This window comes from Lithobates pipiens, unplaced genomic scaffold (genome assembly GCF_037356315.1).
Source record: "Lithobates pipiens isolate NorthernLeopardFrog02 unplaced genomic scaffold, aLitPip1_a1.2 Scaffold_19, whole genome shotgun sequence".
NCBI classification, from domain to species: Eukaryota; Metazoa; Chordata; class Amphibia; order Anura; family Ranidae; genus Lithobates; species Lithobates pipiens.
In genome coordinates, this window is record NW_027507764.1 from 340,199,817 (window position 1) to 340,226,892 (window position 27,076).

General features: G+C 42.1%; 1 protein-coding gene across 1 annotated transcript in view; it reads right to left on the reverse strand.

Annotated features, from left to right (window-relative positions):
• SLC22A23 (solute carrier family 22 member 23) overlaps positions 1–27,076 on the reverse strand; it is a 216,463-nt gene that overhangs the window by 99,033 nt on the left and 90,354 nt on the right. The window contains exons 2-3 of the mRNA XM_077492120.1: positions 23,075–23,178; positions 11,854–12,008 (exon numbers count right to left, since the gene is read on the reverse strand). Coding sequence (XP_077348246.1) covers positions 11,854–12,008; positions 23,075–23,178 — 259 coding nt within the window. The remainder of the gene's footprint in view (positions 1–11,853; positions 12,009–23,074; positions 23,179–27,076) is intronic.

Genomic DNA, 27,076 nt, shown 5'->3' on the forward strand with positions numbered 1-27,076 from the left:
TGGGAGAAGTAGTACCCCGTCATCGGTATCATTTGAAGAAATAGTGCCCCATTGTTGGTGTTGATGGGAGGAATATTGCCTCATATCATTGGTGGGCATAGTCCCCCGGGGGCCGTATTAAGGCTAGGAAAGGGCCACATCTGGACCTTGGGCAGCAGTTTGGAGACCCCTGCTTTACAGCAGAAATCTGTGCAAGGGTTTTGTATAGATCTAAAGCCCCATGAAGACAAAAATCAGCAGAAAATCGCGTATGGGGCTTTAGCCAGCACCTGTGACAGAAAGCTAGAACACCTGAAAAAAACATAATTTAGGTGTTCACATCACAAAATGTTACCTAGATCAAAGGCCTTCATACTTTAAAGAATGTAAATACAAAGGAAGCATTTTAAGCCTCATCAAAATTGTATGATATGCCGACAGCTATTGTAATCATTCTAACAGGTCTGTAAATAAAAACCTTCAGAATGTGTGAATTACATTTCAGTCTTAAAGAACTATGGCTTCCCATAAAAAAAAAAAAAATATGTGCAGCATTTAATTTTACTATAAGTTCATCTGCATTTACCGTTTTCTCTTATTCCCCCTGCAAAGTCCCTCAAATCTGCTGAGGAAGTCCGCAGCTTCCTGTGATGGTGTTGCAACGATGCTGCACTGCTCCTCTAAGCCTATATGTTAGCAGTGTTGCCACTCTAATGAAGGCTGTGACTGCTTGCCCCACACTGGGATGGAAACATTTTATAGGGGGCACTGCTGCTTCACAAAGCTGTATGCTGTGCTGGGTAGTGAGGTGGCAAAAGCTGTGTTGATGGAATGGTGGATACTGTGTGGGGTAACAAAGGGGAAAAAGGGCAGCTGTAATAGGTGCTGTGGTTAGAGGGTTGGGAGTAAAAGCAGAGGTAGAGGTTTGTGATAGATACTGTGGTGACATATTGGTTGTAACAGGTGCTGCGGTACTGGTGATGGCAAGGATTGGGGGGGGGGGGGGTGGACAAGCACTGTGGTGCAAAGGTGCATGCTGTGGTGAAAGTGGGTTGTAGGGCTTTGTGATAGGTGCTGTGATGAGAAGGGGGTTTTGATCAGTGCTGGCAGGTGGTGTGGTGGGTGTTGTGTTGAGTGAGAGGTGTCGTGGCAGCAGTGGTAAGAGTGGTGAGAGTGAAGCATAAGGCACAGTGGTGAGAGCAAAGAAAGGGATGTTTGCCGGCAAGCTTGGTGGTAAAAGGGTGGGGGGAGTTCTGGCAGGTTGGGTATAGTGAACAATGGAGAAGTTGTCAGGTGCAGAAGGGAGAGGAGGTGAGATCTTGTGGAGGCCATTGTGAAGCATGCCAAGAAAGGCACTCGGGCAGGAGAAGCTGTGTATTGCAATCCATGTAACTGCTACAATAAAGTTTGTTTGAGAGAAGGAAAAAAAAAAGAAGCTACAGCCGAGTGCAACCTAAAATCTTACCGCATAGAGTGTAGATGGTGAAGGCCAAGTCTGGCTTTTCAGATTTGGACAAAACTCTGCATACCCAAGAGACCCCAAAAGTGATTTGGGAAATGGAAATACTAAATCATATTTGAGCAGCACAGTGGCTAAGTGGTTAGCACTTCTGCCTAGCAGATCTGTGTGTCCTAGTAGATGACAGATTGAGCAACAGCATGCAATGTCAAGCTGCAGCTACCAAAGCAGGCAGAATATTAGTATACCTAAAAAATATACTCCAGAGATAAAACAATAATCCTACTACTGTATACAACATTAGTTAGACCACATCTTGAGTATTCTATCCAGTTCTTGTAACCAGTCTTCAGAAGGGATGTGCTGGAACTGGAGAGTCCAAAGAAGGGCAACAAAACTAATAAGGGGACTGTAGGCCCTCAATTACGAGGAAAGACTGCAAACGCTAAATGTATTCTCGCTGGTGAAAAGACGATTGCGAGGGGACATGATCACAATTTACAAATACCTCAATGGCGATCCCAGCATAGGAAAAAAAAAATTCAGTCACAAGGAGTGTAAGAGGACACGGGGCCACACCGAGATTAGAAGAGAAGCAGTTTAACCTTAAACTGCGAAGGGGGTTTTTCATTGTCAGGGCAATAGGGATGTGGAACTCTCTTCCACAATTGATGGTGGCTGCAGGGAGTATTGCTAGTTTTAAGGGACTCTTAGATGTGCATCTTAAGGAACACGACATACGGGGATATGGGAAATATAGACAGTGACACATGTGCACCTACACAGGTTGATCTGGATGGACTATTGTCTTTATTCAACCTTATCTACTATGATACTAGGGTCATTGGTTTGAATCCAAACCAGGGCACTACCTGCACAATGTTTACATGTTCTCCCTGTGACTGTTTCCTCTGGGTACCCCGATTTCCCCCAGACTCCAAAGACATGCTAGCAGATTCATTGGCTCCTGTCTAAATTGACCCTAGTATGTGTATGTATGAATGTGAGTTAGGGATGTTAGATTGTAAGCTCCTTGTCAAGAGCAGGAACTGATGTGAATGTACAATATATATGTAAAGCCCTGCGTAAATTGATGGCGCTATACAAGTACCTGAAATAAATAAAATATTTTCAGTTATCTAAGATAAAGCAAAATTAATATATAAAGGGAACAAAACAAAAATGAACAGATTCTGTAGTCTCCAACTTTTGCATATAATCACTGAGCGGGCCAGGAACATCAGAACCAAATATGTTCTATTCAGTGAAAAATACAGAAAACAACATGAGTCAAACAAGCTTGATTTCAATACTGGAAGACCTGATGTATTTACTGTATATTAGCAGACTTGTCACCAGTAATCCTCCAATCCTGCGCATTAATCAAGTTTCTATGTAAAGAATCCACTCATATCACACTCCTTATATAAGCCATTTCATCACGGCATTCTCCTTTACTGTCCCCACAATGTTAAGCTCGTCAAGCTATACATACTGTAAAAAGACAAAGTACACTTCACAGATAAATCAGCACAGGAAGCTTAGTGACATTGTGGCCACTCAAGTATGGAACGTTTTTCTTTGCACAGCGCTCAGGAGCGAATAATGGAGTTTTACTTGTTTAACTTAAAAATATTTGTTCACTGTGTGGCCAACGCACTACATGCAAACGTTAAATAGGACAGCTTTGTTTTCCTTTCTCGATAAGTCACAAACTTTACAAGTAGGTCTTTCCTAATATTCAGCAGTCACCTCTTGGAATATAAGAGATAAAACCAAGCTTCTGTCAATGCGCTAGGACAGACGGCAAAGCATACATATAGACAACAAATATCCCTCCTTCCATATTTCAAAGCCCTGACGTAATGGAAATGGCTTTCTTGTTCAATATTTTTATTGGGTTTATGGAAATTGCTTTCATATATTAAGATACAGTCTAGGTAAATTACCATCCCAGTGTACAATAAGAACCTACTGGTATCTGCACTTTAAGCTAGAATACGCTAATTGGCCCAAATTGAATTAAGACCAAGATGACTAAAATGCCATCACTACAACATAGCAGGAACATCGTGGGGCACATACTCAGTGACTGGGGCACCCTGAATTTCTTGGAATTTTACAATGCAAATATCTACCAGGCATCCTGAGCCTAGCCCCATCCCCCCCATCACCCACATGGCATCGCTGGCCAGCGAGGCCAACTATCACAGTGAGAGGACACCAGTACCATGTGGGAGGCATGAGGGGACAGTGTTTGGACCATGTTCGTTTATGGAAAGTACAGAGTGCATTGCCACTTTGGCCACACAAGTGCAGTGATATGCAAGAACGACAAGGTGTCTGTAGTGTGGTAGCAGTGACATGTTTAAATATTGATTTTACTATAGGTTACATTACCAAAAACCCAAAACATACAAATACTGTAGATAAACACGAGACCATAAAATGGGCTTATAACAGTAAGCCCTTGTACACACAGTCGGACATTCCGACAACCAAATCCGTTGGATTTTGTCCAAAACTGGTGTTGCATTCACACGGTCGGACAAAGTTGTCGGAAAATCTGATTGTTCAGAACGCGATGGCGTTATTTCGTTACAACAGGACTACGTTCAGGCTAGTAGCCAATAGCTTTGGTCTAGGAATTTGATCTGAGCATGCGTGGCACTTTGTCCGATCAGAATTCTCTACAAACAATCGGACAAAGTCCAATCGGATCATGTTGTCAGAAAATTTTATAGCCCAGCTCTAAAACTTTGTCAGTCGGATATTCCAAAACAGTCCGATGGAGCCCACACATGGTCGGATTATCCATTTTCCGTCGGAATGTCCGACCGTGTGTACAAGGGCTAAGAAAGCAGAAAACACTTGTGGGCCGAAGCAGACCTTTCCATATGGACCCCATCTAATCAGCTTTTAGTTTGCTATGTGTACAGAAGGGACTCTGAGGTTGATGGTGCATTCTGAGCTGTCCAGCCTGATATAAATTTTAAAAGGGCAACTCTAGAGGGAAGTAATTACTAGAACTGCTGTCCATCAAAAACAATAAAAAACTGACAGCTGCCAACTACAGAAATAAAAAAGTTTCAATTACTTCCACTCTAGCAAAATAAAAAAGTAATGGACTGACTGGTAGTCAAAGATCAAAAGATATTTTCCTCACCAATTCAGATTTTCCCAGAACAGTTCGGAAAGATCAGGAGTTTAGCATTTTCAAAGCAAACCTCACCCAGGGCCAGGGCCTCTTTCAGCACCAGATCACAATCCCTGAAGTGGAGAAATTTAAAGATGAAAGTCAGAGGAGGCGCTCCCTAGGGAATCCTTGCAGCTAGTATACTATGTGTCTGTTCAACCATGAAAAATGGAGAAAAGGGAGCATTCTGAAGCTGTTAAGTAAAGGCAGTAGGGTTGTTACCTTCGGCCCCCTCCTGGAGGCCCAGGAGCCGCAAAATTACCTGTTGCTGTTTTCTGCATCCTGCCCGGGCATCCTATTCCACCTTGCCTTTCAATGTGTGAAGGTCGACATTGTGATCCCATAGTGAGTCCTCAGCATTAGAGAACCACTGCTCCACATAAGTCACCCGGCTGCTGAATGAGTTCAGGTCCTTGCAGATAAAGGTAATATTAGTCTGCAGATCAATCTTGTTGGTCAGTGAAAATGGGCAGGTAGTTAGTCTTCATGACTGCCGCTAGATCTGCCATCATAGCAGGGGACTGTCTCAGCTCCTCTATTTGCGCGGCCATGTGAGCTGTAACGGTGCCGGAGTCAGCATCTCCCGCCAAGTCAATGAACTCAGCCGAGGTAGCTGTAAGATCGGTAAATAGTTTATGACCTGGTTATAGGTCATGACCCAGGGACAGTGTTGAGGAAGAGGAGTCAAATCCAGCATTAGCAAGCATCACCACACCCAAAATCGTCAGGATAGTGGTCTGATCTCCGGGAGCCCCGTTACAGAGCATCCTCTCCCAGCGCCATCTTGGACACCCCCCTCCAATTCAGATTTTACCATCACAGTGGAACTTATGAATTCAACAGGCCAAAAAGAAAAGTGTTAGATTCTTCCATTCATTTTATTAACACTAGAAAAATGACGCCTAGAAACTGACAGTTTCAATAGCCCGGGTACAATCTGCAAGCAGTTTGCCACAATTAAGAGCGCTTTGGCTTTGTAAGCATTTACATACAATTGCTGGAGACATAAAAAGCCACAAATACGCTCTGAATCGTTTTAAGAAAGGTGTGGTTTTCCTCACAAGCACTTGTTTTCTATTGTTTATAGCCATAGCATTCGGATGCTTTTTAGTAACACTTCCTAAATAAAGCCACATTCATTACAGATCTCAGTCACGACTTCTCATTGTTAAGGATTATAGAAAACAAAGATGGAGAAGCGCAGTCAGCTGTGAGGACCCCATCTGCTTTTATGCCTGCATGAGTCATAGAGATATTACTTTAAAGTTTTGATAAATATATAGAATGCAGAAACGCAGGATTTTTCTTTTACATGGTTGGAAAGAAACAATGCAGGCAAGCGTAATAAAGATGTGTCTTGTCTATAGCAAACTGATCAATATTCCTATCGCACACGTTCCTGGTAGAAATGGCTCTTAAAATGGTGAGAGCTGTAGCGATTACCAGTTGGGTCCTGGAAACATCAAACAAGCATACATATTCGCCAGCGCACCATGGATCGTCAATTTGCGTCCAAAAAGTTTTAATGAAAAAGATCATATCACAAAGGAAGGTGCAATGTTTCGGAGCCGCGCAGGACCCCTTCGTCACATGCCTGTCGAAGGGGTCCTGCGGGGCTCCAAAATGTTGCACCTTCCTTTGTGATGTAATCTTTTTCATTAAAGCTTTTTAGAGAAAATATCCTAAAGCTGCCAATGCATGGATCCAATCTCGGCCAGTTGAGTATTCCATGTACGAACAGGCTGATAGTACCCAACTCGATCCTTTGATCAGCTTGAGTTCTCCCAGTGCCCCCCTCCCAAACAACACTGCGGGAGGCATTCCCCCAGCAACACTGGCTGTGTTGATGGGAAAATCGAGCCATTTTCTTCTCTTCCACCCGTGATAGAAGAGAACAAAATCAAATTACCTATGGGCTGCTTAAAATAATAGCCTAAGAGCATTCTACCAGAAGAAACAATAGCCTATAACAATAGCCTAAATTGATAGGAGTTGATAGGAAGATGGATGGAGCCAAATACAGGGCAATTTTAGAAGAAAACCTGTTAGAGTCTGCAAAAGTATTGAGACTGGGACGGAGGTTCGCCTTACAGCAGGACAACGATCCTAAACATACAGCCAGAGCTACAATGGAATGGTTTAGATCAAAGCATATTCATGTGTTAGAATGGACCAGTCAAAGTCCAGACCTAAATCCAATTGAGAATCTGTGGTAATACTTGAAAATTGCTGTTCACAGATGCTCTCCATCCAATCCGACAGAGCTTGAGCAATTTTGGAAAGAAGAATGGGCCAAAATTTCACTTTCTTGATGTGCAAAGCTGGTAGAGACATATCTAAAGGGACCTATAGCTGTAGTTGCAGAGAAAGGTGGCTCCACAAAGTATCGTCTCAGGGGGGCTGAATAGAAATGCACACCACACTTTTCATATATTTATTTGCAAAAGAAATGTTGAAAACCATTTATCATTTTCTTTCCACTTCACAATTATGTGCCACTTTGTGTTGATCTGTCATATAAAATTCCAATAAAATACATTTACGTTTTTGGTTGTAACATGATAAAATGTGGAAGATTTCAAGAGTTATGAATACTTTTTTAAGGCACTATAAGTATTCACAGGCTTTGCTCAACACTTTGTTTAATGCTCCTTTGGCCCCAATTACAGCCTCAAGTCTTTTTGCATATAATGCTATAAGCTTGGCACACCTATTTTTGGGCAATTTCTCCCATTCTTCTTTGCAGGACCTCTCAAGCTCAATCAGGTTGGATGGGGAGCTTCGGTTCACATCCATTTTCAGATCTCTCCAGAGATGTTCGATCGGGTTCAAGTCTGGGCTGTGGCTAGGCCACGTAAGGACATTCACAGGGTTGTCCTGTAGCCACTACTTTGTTTTTTTAGCTGTGTGCTTAGGGTTGTTGTCATGTTGGAAGATGAAGCTTTGCCCCAGTTTGACATCCAGAGTACTCTGGAGCAGGTTTTCATCAAGAATGTCTCTGTACATTGCTGCATTCATTTTCCCCTTGATCCTGACTAGTTTCCCAGTTCCTGCTACTGAAAAAAAAAAAAAAAAACACAAAGCATGATGCTGCCACCACCATGCTTCACTGTAGGGATGGTATTGGCCAGGTGATGAGTGGCGCCTGGTTTCCTCCAGACATGATGCTTGCCATTCAGGCCAAAGAGTTCTATCTTTGTTTCATCAGACCAGAGAATTTTGTTTCTCATGGTCCGCGAGTCCTTCAGGTGCCTTTTGGCAAACTTCAGGTGGGCTGTCATGTGCCTTTTCCTGAGGAGTGGCTTACATATGGCCACTTCACCATACAGGACTGCTGCAGAGACAGTTGTTCTTCTGAAACTTTTTTTTTTTTTTAAATCAACCCCATATTGTTGGATGCAAGTTTATCAAGAACATATTTATTCAAACATTGTTTCTTGGTTATAGAGAGGTCTAAAAGTCTCATACAAAAGCCATTTGATATATAATCAGCTTTTTTGTTTTTTTTAAACATGTGATTAGACCCTGAAGCTTTAATAGGCTTCAAAAAAGGGTGGGCTTGGGGCACAGAGCACTGCGCCCTGAACTCACCCAGTTGTGTGACAATAGCGAATGAATATTCACTATTGTCACACTAATTCTCCTTCCGGCCAATCAGGAAGTGGGTCCTGAGACCTGTTTCCTTATTTGGGAAAAGGAGAAGTGATCCTATTGGCCTGGGAGGAGGGAGGAGATGCAGGGGAAGCCCGACCAACTGACCCACCAGCCGCCACTGTCTCCAGGGATGGCTCACCCACAGCAGCCACATCCAGCACTGCCCGAGTCGGACAGGGAAGGGAGGAGAAGGGTAGATTGGAGTGTCATCCCGGGCAGGACATCTACCTCCTAAGGTAAGGAGGCTTTCTGCCTTCCCATCCGTCCATCTTCCATGGGGGGGGGGGTTGTGTTGCTGGTGTTCACCACCTTCGTTACCTATTTCATTATGTTACAAAAATTAGCCAAGCTTGGTGGAGCAAACATATTTATGTGTTGGCAGCACTACCAATGTTGTACTGTTATGAGAACAAGGAGAAAATACACACGTACCTATTTGTTTTATGAAAAAACAGCTTACATCAGCCCACAAACAACATTCCACCACTCTTTCCAACATATGGCAAAGTGGGCCTGCTCAGTGATAATGACTAAATGGATAGAGCAAAGGGAATCCATTTCTAGAATGCAAATACTGTAGCTATCTATGTAAGCACTTAATTATTGCTTTCATTGCGCACATGTGATCTAGAAGTTCATCACAGGCACTGGAGCTGCATATGATTCAGACACACAAATTATTATGTATGTATATTATAATTCACCTCCTCATAACTATTACAAGCAGCCAAGACACAAACACTAATTGCAAGCTACGAGACTTCAACATATTATAAAATCATATTCATGAGGGATAAAAAAACAAACCAAAATCAAATAATAAAAATGAGAATAGGTATATTTAAAGATAAACAAATCCACACAATTTAGCCGATGCAAAAAAAAAAGAAAAAAGAAAAACATACTTCAGATGTAAATGTCTGTAATCTAACTGCCGGGCCATTTATCTTATTCAAGGTAGGTTGACCTTGAAATAGATTCTTTAATAACTATTTCTGGAAAGGATATTTTAATGTCTGAATTTTGCGCCATCATGCCCAAGACCACATGCGTTAGCAGCGTACCTTTATATATAATAGATAAACAAACCAAATTCAAACTGTGCAGGCCGAATTCAACTTATAATTATCCATTAATCACTGTAAAGCAATAAACAGTACAGCTGCTCCTGAGAAAGTCGTAAGGCGCAACTAGTAGGGTATTACGGCATTACACTGCATAATGGCTGATGGCGATCTGAAGATGCAGGTATTTGCTGTACTTGTGGGGGGAGGGGGGGGGGTTGCGACACTTAAATACTCATAGTGATTTACAGTAGTGAAGCTGGAGCACTCCGGAAATGTGAGTTTGTCCTTTTTTAATATGAATTTTGAATTTTAATTAAATAGAGTTACACTATTTTGAGTCTTTTGACACTATTCTCATTTGTAAAATCTCTGAGCTTCCTGGAAGTCTGATAGCAATGCATTCATCTGGGAACAATTTTTCTTTAATGGATGTCCTGATGGGATAATTCACATATTCTTGACATGACCTGCCTATAATTTAATCAAGTAGTGGCATTAATAGGTAAAGGGTCCCACCTGGTGCATAGTGACACAAAGTGAGGAGTTGATGTTTCTTCATATTAATACATATTTCCATACCAATCTTTTTGTGAGTTTTCAGACTTTTCTGTTTATTGGACTATTTGTTATAATTTTGGAGCACATTATATGCTATTTACGATCATTTGTGTGTCTTTTTTTTTTATAAATTATTTAGAATTTTTCAAACGTATGACTCAAGTAGGTACTGGCATGACATATACGGTACATATTATTGGTCATGATACAAAAGGTAAAGCATGCCATGAAATATCCAAATTATCCCAAAAGGATTATCGATCACAACCTATTACAAAGATACAAAGAGATGGGTGCCAGGTTAAGAAGTTGCAGGTACCCGCGAACCCAAGGGTATCAAGATATGATGTAAAACCTAATTATGTTGCGCTGTGAACAGATAAAAAAAAATACAAGTGCCTCACAAGAAATGCAATAAATATTAATAAACATCTAAAAATTCATAGGAAATCCTCAAAATTCATGCAAAAGTGCAATCCATCGGTTGACTGCACAACATAATTATATTTAATATTGGTCATATTTTATGTGTGGATATTTAGTGATGGCAACGGTCCTTGAAGAACTTGATTTTGATTCCTATTTGATTTTACACTGTAGTGCAATTACTGCTTGTTTTTTTCATAAGATAACTGATGTGATAGAGGGCGGGGAGGAGTTTGACCTGGCAATTAACATCTTAGTTTCAGGTGGTATGTTGGGGGGTTAGGAAATGCAAGGAAATGTAAGGCCTCGTTTAGACTTGCAGTTGGGGGCGGCAATAATGCAAGGTTAAGCCGTGTTTTTGCGCCCGCCAACCATCCCCCTTGAGCTGCAACAGGCAGCGGACAGGGATGTTTACATGCCAGTTGACCCAACATGTAGCACTTGATGGAAGCCAAGCCCGCCAAACTCTACACATTCAAGGAAAAGGAAAGCGCCACAAATGCCTCACAACAGTGTACAAAGCACATGGTTGTAGTGCATTTGACAGGAAAAATGGGGTTACAAGAGGCGGCGCGTCGCTTCCTCACCGCCTATCAGTAGCATGAACCGAATGCGGATCAGGCTTCAGCGATTTAGATGCATGTCTCCTTCGATGGATGGAGGGGCAGGAAAAAGGGAACCACACAAGCAGGACCTCAGGAAGAAGGTATATTGTATGTCTTACTTTTACTGAAGATTGATTTTGAGCATTGTTTATTTTTTTTGTTATAGTGATGTATGTATACTTTTATATGTCAAGTTCTGCCTGCACCGTTTGAATGTGTTTTATTACCATAAGAGGTTGGAATATAAAAGGTAAAATCTTTGTGGAGACTAAGATCTGCCCAGGGATTCTGAAAAGATCCTGGCCTCTGTGTTGTGGGATTAGTATCTGCGGAGAGAGAGAGAGAGAGAGAGAGAGAGAGAGAGACAGAGAGAGACAGAGAGAGACAGAGAGAGACAGAGAGAGACAGAGAGAGAGAAGCAGCAAGATGCAGGTGTCCCTCGGGAGGCCTGAACATCTGAGGAAACTTCTGAACAGTGAGCCAAGTAACACTCCTAAGATCTGTTCCTGTGGAAGCTGTTTAATATGTCAAAGCAAAATGAAAAAAATAATAATAATAATTATTATAATTGTGTGTGTATATATATAAATAAAGTGTGTGTGTGTGTATATTATTATTATTATTATTAATATATATATATATATATATATATATATATATATATATATATATATACACACACACACACACACACACACACACACACACACACACACCCCCCACCCCCACACACTATTTTTTTTGTATATGTTGGTGTTATATCTTTCACTTGGATGTTATAAGTTGCATTAGGTAAAACAAAAACTGTGCCTGTCTTCATCGCAGGCTGCAAAGCAACAACATGAAATTAAATTAAAGGGGTGTGATTCATTTCTACACCCACTGTATTTCAGTGAAAGCAGTACTCACTCAATGCATACAAGCAGAGGAAAATCCCAGCAAGACAGAATCCTTCGAAAAACCTGAGCGTGCTGAACATGGTCACATTGACAGAGAGAGCCACAGAAAGTCCAAAAATTAGGTTGAAGACTACAGAGAACAGCAGCACAAGACGTCGGCCGATCCTGAAAGAGAACAGGAAAAAAACACTGTTTGTGAGGTATCAATGGGGTCAATGATACATCTGGAACAAGTTGTGAGTAAAATAATACAGCAAACTTACTTTCAATAACATGTTACCTCAGCCTTTCATATTCCTGCTATGTGCCTGTTGTACCTGTACATGTACTTGTTTGAAAACAATCACAAAAACTCTAACGCACTTGAGCTTTTAAGGCACCAGGTATCAAACAAATGACAACTACAAATCAACATACATATTTTTATTTTTGCATAATATAAAACGAGTACCACCAAAAAAATATCCAGCCCTCTACACGCTCATTGCAGTTGTAAGTCAAGATAATCAACTGCTCAGTCCCAACTACTATAAACAAATTAATTTTTCACAAAGAGGAAGAAGAAGAGGATCACTGATGATATCTACGCGTTTCATGACCAAAGTCACTACATCAGGAGCAATACATATCAAAATCTATATTTCAATCCAAGATGCATGTGGTTATCCAGGAGTATACATCAGTCCAAGAACCTCCAGAGGGGGAGAGACGCCCCCGAAACAACGCACAATCCCTAAATCGAGACCACTGAAAAATACTGGGACAGACCGGGCCATCACCTCACCAGCCTCCAACATTTGCAGCATCCCAGGATGAAGTAGTCTGTTTATAGCATTCAGGGCCGGACTAAGAACACTAGGAGAAGCTAAAGCTCATTTCTAATGCCTAACTATCCACCTGTCCACTGGACCCTGTTCCTTGTCAAATACTATGGTCACCCTCGGACTCTATCCTACACTCCCTAACCCACATCTTCAATCCCTCCCTCTCTTCTGGTATCTTCCCTACCTCTCTAAAACATGCACTAGTCATCCCCATACTTAAAAAGCCGTCCTGGGACCCTACCAATCTTAAAAATCTAAGCCCCATCTCCTTGCTCCCTTTTTCCTCTAAGCACCTTGAACGTCAGGTCTACAACCAAGTGACCACCTCATTAGTCTGGATTTCACCCTCAACACTCCACAGTTACTGCCCTTTTAAAACTCAAAAATGACTAATAGCAAAAGCAATGGGCACTATTCTGTACTCCTACTTTTGGACCTTTCGGCTGCCTTTTGTTATGGTTGACCACCCCCTCCTTTGGTCTCTCTGACTGTGCTCTTGGCTGGCTCACATCCTACCTATCCCACCACACCTTCAGTGTCACTTGCAATTTTACATCCTCCACTCTCCTTCGTTTCTCCATCAGGGTCCCCCAAGGTTCTGTTTTTGGACCTCTCCTATTTTCAATCTATACCTCCTCCCTGGGTCAGCTGATAGCCTCCCATGGCTTTCAAAATCATTTCTACGCTGACGACACCCAAATCTATCTCTCCACCCCACAGCTCACTCCATCAGTCTTTCACACATCACTAACTTACTAACAGACATATCTGTCTGGATATCACACCACTTCCTCAAACTCAACTTGTCCAGAACTGAGCTCATAATAATTCCTCCCCTATGTGCCTCTTCCTCTGACTTCTCTATCAAAAGCAATGGCACAACCATCCATCCATCCATCCCCGCATGCCAGGATGCTAGGTGTCATCCTGGATTCTGAACTCTGCTTTTGGCCCCACATCCAATCACTTTCCAAAGCTTCCCAGCTCAACCTCTGCAACATCTCAAAATGCATCCCCTCCTAACTAATGAAACCACAAAGTCACTTCCTGGTTATCTATTGCCTCGACTACTGCAACTCCCTCCTCATTGGCTTACCTTTAAATGGGTTATCCCCTCTTCAGTCCATCATGAATGCTGCTGCCAGACTCATACACCTTACAAAACGCTCAGCATCTGCTGCCCCTCTCTGCCAATCCCCCCACTGGCTTCCGCTCACCCAACAAATTTAGATCAAAATACTAACAACTTACAAAGCCATCCACAACTTGACCCGCAGCTACATCACTAAACTAGTCTCAAAATACCAACCAAATCGTCCTCTTCATTTCTCCCAAGACCTCCTGCTCTCTACATTCCTCGTCACTTCCTCCCATATCCTCATCCTTTGGAATTTCCTACCCCAAGCTGTCCGACTACCTCCAACTCTATCCACTTTTAAGTGATCCCTGAAAACTTTTCTCTACAGAGAAGCCTATCCTGCCTCCACCTAACAACTGTACTTCTTTCATCATCTCATCCCCAGTTATTACCTTTTAAATGACTTAACACTGCCTCTTACTGTAGATTGTAAGTTCTAACGAGCAGGGCCATCTAATTCCTCCTGTATAGAATTGTATTGTAACTGTACTGTCAGCCCTAACGTTGTAAAGCACTGCGCAAACTGTTGGTGCTATATATGTCCTGCATAATAATAATATGAGAGCATTTTTACAGTGTTTACTACTGACTTATGAGCTTGACTTTACTTACTACTGGCCCCTGCGCTCCTTACTACTGGCCTCTGCTCTTCTTAATACTGGCCCCTGCTTCTTACTACTAGTGTCCTTACTGCAGACTGACATTATTGATCTGGTAACTAATCTACTACATGCTTGTGTCACAGGTTTCTGCTTATTTACTGATACAGGACAAAACTTTGCATCTAGTTATGGTGACAAGCAAAAAGCATACTCCAAGAATAAGCTAACTCCACGTGGGATACTATACTTGTATGCAAACAACCAATAGATTATTTATTTTATTTCAGGTACTTGTATAGCGCCGTCAATTTATATGTAGCGCTTTACATATTCATTGTACATTCACATCAGTCTCTACCTCTCAAGGAGCTTACAACCTAAGGTCCCCAACTCACATTCATACATATACTAGGGCCAATTTTAGACAGGATCCGATTACCCTACCAGCATGTCTTTTAGAGTGTTATAGGATCCAATTCCCTCTTCAGTGTGGTTTCCTTATTTACAATAGCACTGGAACATTCAACCAGCTAATGTCACGATTAGTTCTAAAAGGATGTGGTAAGGAATCGAAAAAAAGGCTCTGAAAGACAGCCGAGTGTTAAATGTTATGGTTTATTTTAAAGCACGGAGCACTAAAAGGAGCAAGTCAATCTGCATATTTCTGGGGCTGCTGTCTGTTCTACAGTAGATACAACCATTTTCTGCATAGTTGGATAGCAGGATAATCTGCTAGTCAGATAGAAGCTGAGGTGTGCAAGCTGGCCATGCCACTTAAGAAAGCTCTGCAAGCTGTACCCCAAAAAAGGGCAGTTAGAGTGAAAAGTGAACTAGTTAACAGTACTGGTTGTGGTTTCTCTGCAGTTGATCTTTTCCCATTACTGACTTAACATGCCTTGTTCTGCACTGTGTCTCTATGTGAAGGTGGCCATCTTGATAGAGGACAGGCTTTACTTCCTCATGTCAGAGCCTCCAGCAAGAACAACAGCACAGTAGTGACAACAAATTTCACTCCACATCTCTTGAATTTAGCAGTTCAAAGTTGTAGTGCTATAGATTTTACACTACCAAATATACAACTATGAAGCTGTAGACCACATGTGTCAAACAAAAGGCTCGTAGGCTGAATCCAGCCCACCAAGCTTGGTCATATGGCCCTCGCATGCAGTTTTGCAGCTGGGACATGGCAGATCTCCATTCTACCACCTCCAGCTCTCACCCTTCTGCTCCCCGCTGTCACTTGTAAACACCAAAGCCTTCTGTCTTTACAAGGGACAGCTTTGCTTAGCAGCTCCCGGATCTAAGAGATCCCTGCATGTGTTTACGGTGAGGACAGATCTCAAGAGAGAGAGAATGATCTCCCTGAAAGGTGTGCTGCCTACATAGGGAGGTACTGGGGGGGGGGGGGGTTGGGGCTGCACACCCTTCACTCTGTACACAGCACACTCCTGAACTCTGCACTTTGTATGTGTCAGTCCTCTAAACCTGCATTCTGTACATAGTACACTCCAGAACTTGCACACTGCAACGCACTCCTGAACCCTGCACTCTGTACGTAATGCGCTCCTGAACCCTGCACTCTGTACGTAGTGCACCCCTAAACCAGTGCATTCTGTACACAGCGCAATCCTGAAATCTGCACTCTTTACACAGTGCATCCCTGAACTCTGCAGTCTGCCCATAATACGCTCCTGAACCCTGCATTCTGTACATAGTGCATCCCAGATACAACTGGCCCTTTGAGAGCAACCATACTGCTCATGCGGCCCGCGATTATATGGAGTTTGACAACCCTGCTGTAGACAGAGAAATGCGAAGGCGCCCTCACATACTAGGAGGTGTACTGTTATTTTTTTTTTTTTTAAGAAGAATTGAAGACATAATGTACTTTTTTTCAAGGTACATGTAAGGCACAATTACCCATTTTAAATGTTCCCTATAACATAGCAAATCTTCACTTTTTGAGTTCAGTTTCAGAGCGTTATTAAACCCATAGCCAAAAATGTCAAATATTGCATCTTACCAATCTTACCTTTTTTTTTACCTGCTGATCTGGCAACACACCTCCTGTATTAGAGTGTCCCCACTGTGAATGAAGGAGCACAGGGGGCACATTTGGACAGCAGCAATGTCAGTCCGGGGGGTGCGGAGTGTTAGATGTACTAGCAGATTTAAATACACTAACAAATTGAGGCCAAGTTCCTGCTTGAACTTTATTAGCAGTAACAGCATTTTTTTTTTCTTTTGGGATAAAGGTTTTACAGAAACAAAAGCTGATCATTCTAAGCACCTCTGCTAGTGCACAAAATGGTTTGTCTAATTTCTGTAACTGATAAATTCTGCTGGAGAGCTTGTGGTTTTGAAAAGCAACAGACCTAATGGCTAAATCACCAGATGAAAATAGAAGCAAGCCTAAAAAAGAAAACAAATGCAGCCATCACATCCAAGAATTGGGAAGCTGCAATATAATAAATGTTTGCTATTGGGTTTAATACCACTTTAACCACTTAAGGACCGCCCCACATACATTTACTGCAGCAGAACGGCCCTTAAACGCAAAATAACATACCTGTATGTGATTCCAGTTGTCGACTTTGCGGCGCGTGCTTCCGCTGTGATTGGATCATTTGTAGGAGAGGCAAAACGGTGTCCTGCCTATGTAAACAAGGAAGACTGCTGTTCTGTCACAGAGGGAGAGAGAGATCTTGTGTTCCTGCTAATCAGCAACACAGATGTCTCTCTTCCTCCAGTCAGTCCTTCCCCCACACAGTTAGAAAGAATTCCCTAGGAGCAAACTTAATCCTTTGATCGCCCCTGATGTTAACCCCCTCCCTGTCAGTGTCATTTATACAGTGTCAGTGTATTTTCTTTAGCACTGATCGCTGTATTGGTGTCACTGGTCCCCATAAAAGTGTCACTTAGGCTGCTTTCACACTGAGGCTATAGCGCTAAAAATAGTGCCTGCAAAGCACCTGTAAAGAGCCTTTCCTCTCACTCCTGTGCAGCACCGCTGAAGAGCCGAGTTAAAAGTGCCCCGCTAACGGCCGAAAAGCGCCACATATACAATGGTATATATATATATCGCTAAAAATAGCGGCACTTTACCGCCGATACCCTTAACGCCCCAGTTTGAAAGTAGGCTTAGTGTCAGATTTGTCCGCCGTAATGTCGTAGTCCCACTCAATGCCATTACTAGTAAAAAACAATTAAAAGAAAGTGTAAAATCCACAAATCTATAACATAGTTTGTAGACGCTATAACGTTTGCGCAAACCAATCAATATAAGCTTTTTGGAATTTTTTTTTTTACCAAAAATATGTAGCAGAATACATATTGGCCTAAACTGATGAAAAAATTTGATGTTTTACATATTTTTTATTGGATGTGCTTTATAGCAGAAAGTAAAAAATATTCGTTTTTTTTCAAAATTGTGTTTTTTGTTTATAGCGCAAAAAATAAAAAACGCAGAGGTGATTAAATACTACCACTCTATTTGTGGGGAAAAAAAGGGCATACTTTTTTTTTGAGGTACAGCATCACCCCACCCATGCAATTGTCAGTTAAAGCAACGCAGTGGCGTATCACAAAAAATGGCCTGTCAGGAAGGGGGTAAAACTTTCCCGGAGCTGAAGTGGTTAAGTTAGCATACAGAATGGTGGACAAAACAAAAAAGATGACGGTGGGGAGGACTAAGGGATTTTTTATTTATTTTTTTATTCGTGGGCAAGAATAAATCTGCGTGGCTAATAAACTGCACATAAATATACGTTAGTGTTTTAGTGAAACAGTGAAAGTTCTGTTCTAAACTTTAAGTGTGCTTAATTGTGTATACAAAATAGGTTAAGCAATACTACAAAGTATATATTGTTCTAATAAGCCATGCATTTATAAAGCACCACATCATTTGGAATGTTATTGAAAGTGACTTTCTACTTTCGTCGGCTACGTCTTCAAGACAATTACTATATTTGAAGTTCTAATTTTGAATCAAATTATTCGTTTCTTAGTAAAGACCACGCTGTCCTTTTGTTCTATGGCACAGGGTACATGTCATTAAAAGTGGAAATTCCTGTACGCATTTTTGGGAAACAAAAAGGTGTTTATATGCAATTCTAACATTAATGATGTCTTGTATTCTTGTTGAATCCTATGGTCTTTTTCCCCAGCAGAGTCATTTAATAGTTGCTTAGTAACCGGAGGAATACCGTACATGCGTACTGGTGAATAACTGCAGTCTCGCTTCTGTTTGTCTCTGGGCAGCAACATGCTAGGGAACTATTTGATGGTAATACTGTGAAGGGCGACTTCAAGGTCAAAGATAGTAACGATGATGACCTTGCTGGATCAAAAGGCAGCCCGGGCACAAGTTACGAGCCCATAACACAAAGCCTTCGGTAGTCTAGGAGTGCTTTCCGAATACAAATGACACTGAAGCACCAAGCAGTCTGCATTTTACACAGTGAGGGTTTTATGCAGCAAGCACACAAATCCTGCCGTACGCCTCTGTTAGGGTTGTCATAAGATTGCAGTGCATGCAGTTCTCGAAACCTCGGACAATTTACCAGCAAAACACAACGTCAGAGAAATCAAGTCAATTTAAAGCATGTTACGTAAAGAATATTTAAACAGATAAAAGAATCCGCTTTTGTACAGAGGAAAATTGGGACAGACCGTAGTAAAGCTAGACTTGCCTTACAAGATCTAGGGGGTTAATTTACTAAAGGCAAATAGGCCTTTCACTGTGCAAGGGAATTTTCACTTAGCTTAGTGAATGAGGTGAAGCTTTGCTGTTTTCAATCATCAAATAATGTCCAAAAACACTTTTTTTTTCCCCACGTTCACCAAGCTAAGGACTCATTCACACGATTCGATTCGTGTGAAGAGGCCGTCCTCACTTGTGTGGCTTGCACAGGTGTTCCACGCAGTCAGTCTGTTCAAATGAATGACAAGTGGTAGGCTGCATAGACCTGCACATTCTAGAGGGGGTGGTCGGCAACCGGTCGATGGTGATCTACCAATGGATCGTGACCAGGTGACTTGTAGATTGCGCCTTTGGCTAGCCAACCCGACGCCTGCAGAAGGAGAAGCATCATAGAGAAGAAGTGGGAGTGGAACTATTTTTTAATAGTAGTGGCCGGGTCTGGCGGAGTGAGCAGGCAGCTGCATTTGCCAACACTGCTTCTCAAGTTCCGGCTGCAGGCCCTGGTGGAGTGATATAAATTGCACTCTGCCTCTCTTAATACTGCATAATAGGGACCGAGGCGGTGCCAGCAGCAGCTGCAAGGGACAGAGACAGTGAAGTACTCCAGTTTGCGGTGTGATTTCACTCCTTCTACATTCCCCTACACTTCCCTTCTGGGTTTGCTGGGACACATCTCTATCACATCATCACACTTTTCCTCTATACACTAATATACTCACGTAGCTGTCTTTTCACTTATGCCTTTTCTAGATCAGTGTGGGTTAGATGTGACCCTCTTTTTCTCGCTCCATGTGGACCACCATACGGTCGGTCATCTGGCCCTCTCATTGGCTGCTCCCAGGGTCTGTATGGGCTATCCCTGCCTCAGCCCCGGGTCAGACATTATATCTGACACCCCCTCCTCCTGCTCTTGAAGCTGGGCTTTCTGTTTGCATTAATATGCAAGTATTAGATCTAATGTTTTGTATAGATCCTTCCCCTTTTCTTTTTTCTCAACATAGGAAATCTTTTCCGTTATACACCTTGTTAATTATTTACACTTACAGATATTGTAGAGTTCTACAATGTCAAGACAGTTGGTTCTATAATTCTTACATCAATCATGCATTATTATGCAATACTATGAAAGAAGAGTTCCACCATGGCAAGACAGCTTGAGCTATACAGCCTGTATGTATTATGTATCAATATGTCATTATTATTACCATGTTAGTTTTTTATTAACTTTTTTTATTATTATTTATTATGATTTTTTTTTTTACCAGTCATGTGCTAATTATTATAATATCAAAACAGCCTGATTTTTACAACTTATATTCCCTATTTAGTTTTTTATGTGAATATTTTCATGTACCTGTACATTATAAATTTGCGGCTGAGATCGGGAAATGTCCCCCTGCCTGTGATTAGCGCAGCACTGTGCCGACTTCCTGGCCGGCTCTGCATGTGGAGTGTGTGAACACGCCCGATCCCATCCCTACTCCGTGCATTTCAATGTTGCAAAGGAAGCTTACACACAATCGTAATTGCCAGGGACCGAAAGCCAGCTTGACAACAGAAAGCAACTACTATAGGGGGCTTAGGAAAGTAAGGGCTCATTTATACTACCTTTAGCTGCAGTGGCCAGGGGTGTACACAGGTCATGGGCGCAGCAGGAATTATATTCTGTGTCACACTTGGCAGATGTATCGCTCCAAAAAAGTGTGATACATTCACTCTGCAAGCATCCTGCAATCTTGTGCAGTACAATGACCAAGGGGTTAAAGCAGGTGATGAGGAGGTTCTGTATCGCCTCCTCATTAACCTGCTTTAACTCCTTGGGCCCCAAACTAGCACACCCTGTAACCAGAATGCATTGCATGTGGTTACAGGGTGCTCGCAAAGTGGCCCCATTCACTTGAATGGGCCATGACTCGGGGGCCTTGACATCTTGTGCTGAGCTCCACTGCCTAGGGAATGCAAGAGGTACTAACACTGCCTGCCATAAAAAGAATAAAAACGATAGAACAGTATCAATCTGCGTCTATATTTGCCTAGAGCAGGGGTCACCAAAATATGGCCCTCCAGTTGTTCAGGCACTACAATTCCCATTGTGTCTAGTCATGTCTGAATTTCAGAGTTTTAGAATGCCTCATTGGACGCGTAGTTCCGCAACAGCTGGAGACCCATAGTTTGGAGATCCCTGGCCTAGAGTCCAGCTTTAAATTCCTTAGGGGGCAATACACATCAGAAATTCTAGTTTGGAGCTTGACCAGTTGTCTTGCTACAAGCTACAATTTCCTTGTGTGCAGCTGAATATATCCCTTTCGTTCTGCTGTGATTGGAGGGCTTAATGGGCCAAAGCAGCTTGAATCTAAGGAAAAGCTTGGCAAACACCACATAAAATTTGGACAGTAACAACTCTTCTGACCTGTGCTGTTAAACAGCTGCAAATAATGGCTGTATGTGCACTGTGATAGCTAAGTCCATTTGTCTTTACAGTCTTCCCTCTTTTATTCATCTTGGGGAAATAACCCAAAAAACAATAAACAATAGGGGGCTCATTCATTACTGATCCATTTCAATTTAAAATTAGAGTATAAATAAAATATACCCAAGTATACATAAAAGATACCCAATCATGGCTGATCAGCTATCTCGTTGACAACTCCAAGTTGGTATATCACAAAGAAATAAAAAATGTTTGCCTAATTCAGCCAAGACTGGCCAAACCCTGTAAAAATACTGTCAAGTCAACAGGGTACCTGTACTTTTAAAAAAAAATAGATACACTACATATGAATCCAGAAGTTGTTTGAGAACATTTCCAGAAGGTATGGGATGCTTGGCTCAATTTCGATGACACCAGTTCACCAATACAACTTACCTTTCAATACATAAATCCTATTGATCTTTGAAAAACTGCACTTAAATTAAGTTGGCCAGGGGCATGGCATATACCCATGGCTAAGCGTACATATCGCCAGCACACCATGGATCGCCAATTTTCATCCAAAAGGTTTTAATGGAAAGGATCACATCACAAAGGAAAGTGCAAAGTTTCGGAGCCGCACAGGACCCTTTCGTCAGGCATATACCCATGGCTGTGTATAGAGCTTCTCTAGAGGGGCTGGTTGAAATGATGTCCCCCTGGGTAGAGTGAGATGATGTGGTAGCAGGGTGATTGGCAAGGACTCCTCAACTATTGGTCAGCATACTGTATATGCTCTGTTATCTTTGTTGCGATCAGAAAATACAATATTGTGGAACGGAGTGTGGCTGAAAGGTTTACATTTACTTCTACCTTAAAGGATAAGTTCACCTTTGGGAACATGTTACATGTTCCTCCCGTTTTTAGGGTTATACATGTAACATGTTACCACTGCTGCAGCCGCTCCTCATTGCCGTATTTCCCTGTGACAGCAAAACGGGGAGAAGTTCCACAGACTAACTGTCACTGTTTGAAAACAACGCAGCCATGCGGGGCTCCGCCCACATGGCCAAGTCATTCATTCACACAGCTCTGTGTATGATTGAACTAGAAGTCTCGATATCCTTTGCAGCTGTTGGCTTGTAGTTCACTGGGTCTTCCTGTCAGTGTGAAACTGCCTGGCCGTACGATGTACAGACAGCTCAAACAGACAGATCTGCAGGAGACCTGCATGGCATTAGGGCTCTGCTAATCATGAGGGCAATGCTTTCCAGGCGTCTAAAAAAATATATACATACATACACACACATTTTATATATTATATATATATATATATATATATATCAAATTGCATTTATTATAAAAAAATGTTTTTTAAAGTAAACTGATCCTTTAAACTTTTGCTTTTGTGTTAATGTAAATTGACCATTGCTCTTCACCTCTGGCCCAGAGAAATGGCCCAATGGCTCTGTTTTATATCATTTTTTAGTAAAAGTTGTATAAGCAAATAAATAAATGGATACTGTGAAACAACACATTTAAACACACAGCTTACCAGTCAGCAATACATCCTGTTATCAAGTAACCAAATATCAACCCAACGACCAGTGAGAATTTAGCTATATGGACTTTCCATGATGAGTCGCAGACCAGATCCCACTGCAAGAAAACAAACAAAAAACAGAACATCATGAAATCAGAGGCTTTCTGATAATGAGCGGTACAATATTCATCTTACCTATCTGAAAGTATTTTACCTCTAACTACAGCTATCCATTCTTTCAAAGCTATTCTTCTATTGAGCAAGCATACCTCTTGCATAGATCTACAGTACATTTCTGGTTAAGTATATTTCTTTCTATTCATACATGGGGTGCCTTTTCAGTTTAAGTTACATAGTAAAATGATATGACATGAAAAGGATAAATAACACAGAGTTGACAGACATAGAGTGTAATTAGGAAAACTGCTCATTTTGTTGGCGTGTTTCATGTCACGCTGTGGGCAGCCTCCAAATCACATAATAAGACTTTGCAAGCTTACAGCACTACTGATCCCCTTCCATAATTAAAGGGCAAGTCATGTATGCTGCAACTGAGCCCATCCACACATAATAATTTCGTTCAAACAAGTGCATTGTGTAGTTGACAACCCAAGCAGATGGTCACAATGTTTGCACCCGCAGTATGTATGGGATTCAATAAATGCCTCAGATTCCCCACTTTGTAAAATTATTTAGAATGTCTTTTGCAATTGAAACCACTAAAACAATTATTTACATCATTATCTGTCCCTAAAAGTAGATGTAAATCCTAATTAAATGACATTTAGTTTGCTAAAGCACTACATATTATAAACATTTGTCTTTTTCGTAAAACACTATCAGTGCTGTTGATAGTCTGCAGCCTCCTTGCATATCAGTGCTGCTGATATTCTGTGGCCTCCTTGCAGCTAATTATTGACTACATGCATGTACTGTACTCTAGTGATGGCCCTTCACGGAGCGGGTTACAACAGTGTAATGTGAATTGAAACAGCTATTAGTAGTCTTTAATGTGAGCATTTATGACAAGGTGACAAAATGCAAGCTCAGACGGAAGATAGGGATGGAGCGTCATCACTATGTAAAAAAAAAACAAGCCTGAAGAAGGACCTTCATGGCTAGATCACCAGGTACAATTTCAATAACATCTGTTACGTTATGGAAAAAAAGACAGGATTTTTTAAATTACACAAAATTGACTCGTCACATATGCACAAACATGTGAACTCGTATTTTGGAACAAGTTTAATGCACAAATAAAGCCTTTTCCTCCAATTTTTATGGCTAACAACCATTTATAGAAAATGTGATTGAATCCTCTGTTTGTCCATCCTATTTTTCCTAAAGTTTAAAGGGGTTGTAAAGGCAGAAGGTTATTTATCTTATGTTTCAATGATTTTTTATTAAAGTTTTTCATAGAACAAACAAACAGTGCTCGACATTTCTTTGGGTATTGCACAGTGGTCATTACATTTCGTACATACAAAATGCATAGGGGATCTGTCTTAAGTGTTTACAATTACAGTATTCGCTTTTACTATCAACTGTATAATAGTTTTCATCAGTAGTTTTCCCCCTACATTTAAGGTAAGCATATCCATCTTACTGTGATACTTGCCGCTGTACCCATCCTTTCATGGCAAACTCTATACTATGATTCCCGGAGTGCCTCCCACTGACCTAAAACACCGGCTCTACCCCCTAACATTGGGGGAGACCGTCCCCCAGGAAGCCCCTTCCAGTCATCCATAATCTTTATCCTGTCAAGGAAAGGGAGGTAATTGGTCATTAACTGAGTAAAGAGGGGGGAGAGAGTAAAATTTAATGGAAATAGAGTTGGAAAAAAGGGGAGAAAAGAGGGGGGCGGGAGGGGGGGGGTCCACCCTCCATTGTTCGTTCAGGAAAGGTCCTAGGTTGTGATAGTCCAAGGGTCGTTTGTCAAATAACTGATCCATGGGTCCTATACTTTATTAAACATTTTCATTTTATCCTGTAACATTGCTGTTAGTCTTTCACTTAGCATAAGCCATGACATTTTGTTGGTTAAATGGTAGGGCCGCAGACCTCCAATTTCTTTCTATCGTGATTTTAGCTGATATAAATATGAATGTGAGAAGCCTTCTTTGGTGTTTGGGGGCTTCAGCTACCTTGCCACCCAGGAGTGTGTGTTTTGCAGATTTTGTCAAGTTAATCTGGGTAAGGGTGTATATAAAGTTTTAGACCCTGATCCAAAATCTCCTGACCTTGGGGCATGTCCACCATATATGGTATGCTGTCCCCACCTGTCCGCATCCCCGAAAAGGTTTTTTATCTTAATGCTTTCTATGCATGAAGATAAAAAGCTTTCTGTGTGCAGCAGTCCACCTCAGCCCCTCTAATACTTACCTGAGGTCCCTCTCTGTCCACGAGTGTCTCAGCTGTCTGAGATTCTCCTTCCTGATTGGTAAAGTCAATCCACTCCTGTCAAAGTCAGCTAGCCAATCAGGGGAGGGAGGGAGCAGGGCCAGGTCGAGGCTCCATGTCTGAATGGACACAGGGAGCTGTGACTCGGCTCGGGTGGCTCCATAGCAAGCTGCTTGATGTGGGGGTGTAGTGTCACATTTTGCTGCCTATCACAGGATGCTGCGGAAGTGACGTTGCCGCCAGAAATTGCGTACTGCGCATGCGCGATGCGTTCCAAACACTCGCGCCGTGCGTTCCAACATAGTTTCGGCAATACAGTTCAGCGAAACCATCACATAATGTTACGGAAGTGATGTTACAGACAACACAAACACTGGGCCGTTCGTTACAACACTAATACTTCCCTTGTTATCTAGTAGGTTTTGCATTGCTGGGACTTGTAGTGCCTATCCTGAGCTACATGCTTCAATGTTCAGTGTCCTCATCCTTATCCCTGTGCTTCAATGTTCAGTGTCCTCATCCTTATCCCCGAGCTTCAATGTTCAGTGTCCTCATCCCTATCCCCGAGCTTCAATGTTCAGAGTCCTCATCCCTATCCCTGAGCTTCAATGTTCAGAGTCCTCATCCCTATCCCTGAGCTTCAATGTTCAGTGTCCTCATCCCTATCCCCCTGCTTCAATGTTCAGTGTCCTCATCCTTATCCCTGTGCTTCAATGTTCAGTGTCCTCATCCTTATCCCCGAGCTTCAATGTTCAGTGTCCTCATCCCTATCCCCATGCTTCAATGTTCAGTGTCCTCATCCTTATCCCCGTGCTTCAATGTTCAGTGTCCTCATCCCTATCCGCGAGCTTCAATGTTCAGTGTCCTCATCCCTATCCCCGAGCTTCAATGTTCAGAGTCCTCATCCCTATCCCTGAGCTTCAATGTTCAGTGTCCTCATCCCTATCCCCCTGCTTCAATGTTCAGTGTCCTCATCCCTATCCCCCTGCTTCAATGTTCAGTGTCCTCATCCTTATCCCTGTGCTTCAATGTTCAGTGTCCTCATCCTTATCCCCGAGCTTCAATGTTCAGTGTCCTCATCCCTATCCCCATGCTTCAATGTTCAGTGTCCTCATCCTTATCCCCATGCTTCAATGTTCAGTGTCCTCATCCCTATCCCCATGTTTCAATGTTCAGTGTCATCCCTATCCGCGAGCTTCAATGTTCAGTGTCCTCATCCTTATCCCCCTGCTTCGATGAGGACACTGAACATTGAAGCATGGGGATAAGGATGAGGACACTGAACATTGAAGCAGGAGGATAGGGATGAGGACACTGAACATTGAAGCTCGCGGATAGGGATGAGGACACTGAACATTGAAGCTCGGGGATAAGGATGAGGACACTGAACATTGAAGCATGGGGATAAGGATGAGGACACTGAACATTGAAGCATGGGGATAGGGATGAGGACACTGAACATTGAAGCTCGGGGATAAGGATGAGGACACTGAACATTGAAGCAGGAGGATAGGGATGAGGACACTGAACATTGAAGCTCGCGGATAGGGATGAGGACACTGAACATTGAAGCTCGGGGATAAGGATGAGGACACTGAACATTGAAGCAGG